The sequence below is a fragment of the Perissodus microlepis genome, chromosome 13 (genome assembly GCF_051167445.1).
Source record: "Perissodus microlepis isolate ML-2025 ecotype Zambia chromosome 13, ASM5116744v1, whole genome shotgun sequence".
Classification (NCBI taxonomy): Eukaryota; Metazoa; Chordata; class Actinopteri; order Cichliformes; family Cichlidae; genus Perissodus; species Perissodus microlepis.
In genome coordinates, this window is record NC_140473.1 from 5,001,247 (window position 1) to 5,007,044 (window position 5,798).

Genomic DNA, 5,798 nt, shown 5'->3' on the forward strand with positions numbered 1-5,798 from the left:
TGTTTCCTTGAGATGACATAGCATAGGGTGCATGTCAACAGTCACCTTGATAGAGTAAATTAGCTGTACTTTAAAGGAGAGACCAGGTGTAGAGTGGACTGGGGAGGGAATTTATAGCAATTTAAGTCACATACTAACTGTGTAGAAAAAAAAAGAAAAAGAAAAACAAATGTTTTGCATTCCAAGCTTGCCGTGGCCCCTCCTACTGTTAGGGCCCTGGATAGTCTTTCCCACATTCCCCCCACTAAGCAAACAAAAAGAAAGGTATCATCTCCCCATAATGTCAAATAATTTACGATTCTCTCAAAATATTCATTATTACACAATTTCCTGACATATTGTGTGTCATAAAATGTCAAGAAAAATGTCATAAAGGTGCTTATTGCACGTCACCGTCTATAATAGCAGAAGTGGTTCAGCTGCAGAGCCGCTTCTCTGGAGCACTCATAACCCACAAGTTCTAACAAGCCCTCAGACAAAGACAGCAGTTATAAACTGCCAAGGATCTTATCACATCATATCACTTTCACTGCACAAGCTGAAGACACATCGCCGTCTTCTCATGCGGAAAGCAAAGAGTCAGTGTTGACTGCTGGTGAGTATGAAACTTTCTACTTTATATCTGTTTAGAATGCAGGGCATAAATTATGATTATTTGTTATCCACAGTGTGCACATAAATGCTGCCATGGCAACTTTTAAAAACAAAAGTTGTTAGTCTAACATGAATCCTGGTGTTTTTTTAATGGTTAATCCTACGCTACATAGAAAGGAAAATGTATCTTTTATGAAATCATTTTCATAACTTACACAGTTTTCAAACTGCTTTGTTAGACTGCATGGGAGATTCACACTGAAGTTTAAAAAACAAATAACTACATGGTATGCATAAATGGAAATCATTAAATGAGCTTCTTTATTTTCTTCCAAAAAGTTAGACGAAAGCTTCTAACAATAAACTAGTTACTGTATTCAAGTTTAGCTTCAGATATATATCTTACTGATAGATGCTTTCATCTAAAGGGAAACAGACGAATAAGGTAGAACAGAAGGATGTGTAAAGTTTCAGGTGTGTGTGCTAGTATTTCACAAAATGTTCAATAAAAGGAAAAAATAATTTTCTTTGCACTTCTCTCTTTTATGAAAGAACACATGACCTGCTGAAAATAAGGAACTACGGATAAACCAAAGAGCTCAGAAGGCACGTAGCTGAAATGAAGGCAGTAAATAATTCTTCACTGCACTGCAGCGGGCACATGAAAAATAATAAAGAAAATATGTTCATGGAAATAGGCTTGATAATTGAGATACTGGGCCTGCCGGGAACAATAGTATCTTTGTGGATTTTCTGCTGTTGCATGAAGTCATGGAAACCTCACACCCTCTTCCTCTTCAATCTGGTTCTTGCTGACTTCTTGGTCCTCATCAACGTGCCTTTCCGCATCGACACCCACCTGCGAGGGAAGTGGGTGTTTGGATGGGTCTGGTGCAGAATCAGCCTTTTCATGCTGACTGTCAATCGCTCTGCTAGTATTGGATTCATGACAGCGGTGGCACTTGATCGCTACTTTAAGGTGGTCCACCCACATCACTGCATCAGCCAAATGACTTCAGTACAGGCGGGCTGGCTCGCGGGCTTGATCTGGGCTGCTGTGGTGGTCCGCGGGATTCCGCTGCTGACCACTAACCTTTTCCACCAGGCGAGTGGCAAGTGCCGTAGCTTCAACTCCTATGAAGAAGTCCCTGTGCCGATTAAGCTGCATTACATTGCCTTTGTTGCAGAGTTCCTCCTGCCCTGGTTCTTGCTGCTCTTCTGCTCAGCAAAGATAGTCTGCCGGCTTCGCCAACGGCGAGTAGGCAGGAAGCTGAAGGGACGGAAGGCCATCAGAGCGGTCATGGTGATCATTCTGGTGTTTACCTTGTGCTTCATGCCAAGCGTCATCACAGGCCTAGCGGCGGCCTACATCAAGGGAAACCACCCCCATGACTGCGAGTCCTACACTAAGGTAACCCAGGTTTTCATGATATGCATCGTGTTAACCTACCTCAACAGCGCTTTGGACCCCATCGTCTACGCTTTCTCCAGCTCCATGTTTCGTGATGCCCTCAAGACCTCCATCTGCTTCAAGAAGATCTTCAGACCGGTTAGCACGAGAGTCCCCAATAGCTGAAAGGGAAAGATTTTGAAATACAATGAATGTCTGCTTCAATTGAAGACTGGAAGCAGCATGTGTGCAAGATGCTAAAGACTCTGAAGACTTCTGTGAGTAACGAGTGAGGAGTCCATGAACTGTTTGGTTCATATATTGTTACTGACTAAAAAAAACACTGTTAGGCAAACTTTATATAACGGCATCCCCCAAACTACCTTCTGCTTAGCTGAAATAGACAAGTTTATAAACTAGCTAACGCTTGTTAGATAAAACATCAGTGGAGAAAATTTAAGTAGAGAAAAAGCTAGCTTAAATCACCTTCTTACTATGTTAAAGATGAGTGACTGATGTGGGGAGAGTGTTTCTTGCCAAGAGCCACTAACTGCCACTAACTTCTCCATGTGTGTTTTCAGATTCGTACAGCACACATTCGACAAAACAAGCTGTTTTGTCAAGCTGTCAAAACAGCGTGTGAAACGCTTTTCAGTCTTTGGTGGAGTTTGTAAATGCTGTTTGACATTAAGGAGAATGTTGCAAGAACAAGTTGTCTACAATTTGAACAAAGTTTGGTTGTATACACCTTTGTGACTCCATTTTTCATTTTGTTAGTCCTCACATGTGGAAGAGCCTATCTAACTGTCAAAACCTGCCAAGCCCATAAATGCCACAATTATTGCTGTTGTAGAGCACATTTCTCAAGCTTGAGTCAACAGTTTCTTCACCAACATAGAAGATAATGTTTTGGCAAACAGTTTATCACTCCACGAAACCAGAAGAGCAGTAAGCGTGTAGAATGATGTAGCAAGAAGATGATAAAAGAATATGGAGAGGTGGGATACTGGTCAAAGCACCATCTTGCTACCGTAGTGCACTATTGCATATTTTTGCTGTTTCCAAATTGCATTTTGTACTGGTAGTCTACATTTTTTCACCGCTTCTGTGTTGTTGCACAAATGTATGTTGGAACACATATTCTGACAGCAGATGAAAGTGCCTGCTTTCTTTAGAGAGTAGCATGGAAAATCTTGTCTTTCAAATAAAGAAATTAGGAAATAAGACACACATTGCCCGAGTTAAACATCCCTACAATCCTGCTTTACACACTGTCGAAGGAACTTGTAATTTTGTGTGGCGATGATTTTAATACTTTTGACACAAGTTAAAGATTTTGGGTGATTAACGGCCTCTTGCAGGTCAGGTTGTTCTGCTGTATGTTTGCACTGTTTCTTTCACAGGTACTCCAGTCGCCATTGAAGTACCTGTGTTCAACCTGCAATGTGGATATAATAAAATCAGTAAAACATGAACGTTCATTTTTTCTGTTTTTCCCAGACCTCCATCCATCAACCACACACACTTTACTCAGCAGAAGAATGACAGGGATAAGAATCTTTTCCAGCAGACATTAGGCAATAGTAGAGAAAATCCTGAATGGGCCCAAACCCCAAACACACATGTACCTACATGAATAAAGTTTTCAACAGTGGGAAGAAGCTGGAATCTCTCTTCTCAGATATGTGATAAGAACAAAGCAAAGTTTGCTCAGACAAACGAGGAAAGAATACATAACTCATGAAGTTCAGTTATTTAGCTTGCTGTGATTTGCCGACCACATAATTTGTTATTAATTATTTAACTCCTCAAAGGGCATCCTGCTGATCAGAGACGTTTACTTAACATAATAAATGGAGCCCTGGATAACAAATGATGTTCGTTAATTAAATCTGTGTTGCCTAGTATGACTCATCTGGCTTACTAACACCTTGGAACGTGATGCTTAAGGACCCACATCACTACATGCAGGTGGACTTAAACGCAGGTTGGGTGGGTGGGGGGGGGTGGGGGGGCTGGGAGAGTGAATCTCATAATCTCATGCTGCTTCTACTGAGAATCATTAAAGCGATGGTTGGGACTTCCAGTCAATTCTTTTCCCTCTCCCTTTTTTGCCATATTTTTAGAGTAACCTGTATTTGACAACAGTTTAATAAAACTGGAAATTCTGGTTTTGGTGTGCCATCCCAATACTTTTAGTGGCCCCTATATGACCACCTCTACGGAAAAATTCTGGAGGTGCCCCGACTACAGGTTGACTCTCAGGAGCACTCCAGTAGGGGTAAAATACCTGGGCTCTATATCAGTTTTAACAACTGAAGAAGCCTCTTGAATGGATCAAAAACAATCACTGGCCTTTATTTCAAGTGCTTAATGCCACCATCAAATGGATGGGTGAGACTCTACACAGACAATACGATTTAAAAAAATAAAAATACCAACATAACCCAAGTAGATGTTGGAGAAAATGTGGCACGCACTCACTTGCTCATACCCTGCCCTCTATATATTGGAATGTTTTTGATGCGCTCAAGAAGATATTTAGATATTTGACCAAATCTTGTCCAAGGTTGCATCACTCTGGTTAATTCCTGCAGGACCTGAGGGGTCAGCTAGTAAATACCTGCTATCTGTTGCAGAACAGTTAAAGGCATTACATACAGATGTCTCAAAAGCATTCCTCCAACATACCATATGTGGTTAAATGTGGTTGGAAAAAATAACATACTCCCCCAGGCATCACAAACACTTCAAAAAGTCATGTTTCTTGCAGCATTTTGTCGGCCTCCATTTTGTCAGTCATGTGAAGTTTTTCTGTCAATGAATAACTTAACACAGGGGTTAACATGTTGTTGGCCCATGAATTTGAAGCTATAACAGCTTCAACTCTTCTGGAAAGGATTTCCACATGGTTTAGGAGTATGTTTATGGGATTTTTTGACCATTCTTCCAGAAGCCCGTTTGTGAGATCAGACATTGATGTTGGACTTCACTGATGTTGGAGAAGACCTAGCTGGCAGCCTCCACTCTAATTCACCCCAAAGGTGTTCTCTTGGGTTGAGGGCGGGACTCTTCGCAGGCCAGTCAAATTCATCTACACCAAACTTGCTCATCAATGTCTTTATGGAAATACTATATATATATATATTTTTTTTTTTTTTTTCATGGCTCCTCCACTGAGGGCGCTGCCAAAGCCTAAAGGCAGATGTCTGGCAGCACTTTGGATTCAACAACTGTGAATACAGTAAAGAGCTGGACAAAAGCAAAGCCATATGGTAAAACATTGTGGAAATACCACAAATCTCAGAAATCATTTAGCAAGGCATCATCCAGATATGCTAGCAAAAATACCCAACATGAAGCAAAGCTCACTCAAAAAGGCATTTGCAGTGAAGTTTGCATCCACTTTTCCACGTGCTCAAAAAAATAACCCAGTTTATCAAACTTTCATATGTAAAGACATACGTCTGTCCAAATCCACGCTACATTTTTTACCAACATGCAAAAATGTTAGTGGAGTGGTAATCCCAAACATGTATGCAGAAGTGAAAAACGATGTTACAGCCTCACTCAAGTCAGCAGAGAAAGTCGCTATAACTGTGACAGCTGGACATCCAGAGCAACAGATGTCTTACAGACAAGAACAACTGAAGCAAGCCACACAGCAGTTAATTTATCTCAAATAATGTCCAAGGCAATAGAAGATTGTGAGCTTACAAACAAAAACTCTGTCATCATAACTGACAACGCTACAAATATGGTGAGAGCTGTGGAAATAACGGGCTGGTTGCACATTGGTTGTTTTGCCCCCACA

At 41.0% G+C, this 5,798-nt stretch overlaps 1 protein-coding gene across 1 annotated transcript; it reads left to right on the top strand.

Annotated features, from left to right (window-relative positions):
• Positions 1 to 493: 493 nt before the first annotated feature.
• hcar1-3 (hydroxycarboxylic acid receptor 1-3) lies at positions 494 to 3,459 on the top strand. Its single transcript, XM_084948902.1, has 2 exons — positions 494 to 595; positions 1,147 to 3,459. The coding sequence occupies exon 2, from the start codon at positions 1,214 to 1,216 to the stop codon at positions 2,168 to 2,170; it is 957 nt and encodes a 318-aa protein (XP_084805028.1). The 5' UTR covers positions 494 to 595; positions 1,147 to 1,213; the 3' UTR covers positions 2,171 to 3,459.
• Positions 3,460 to 5,798: the final 2,339 nt, after the last annotated feature.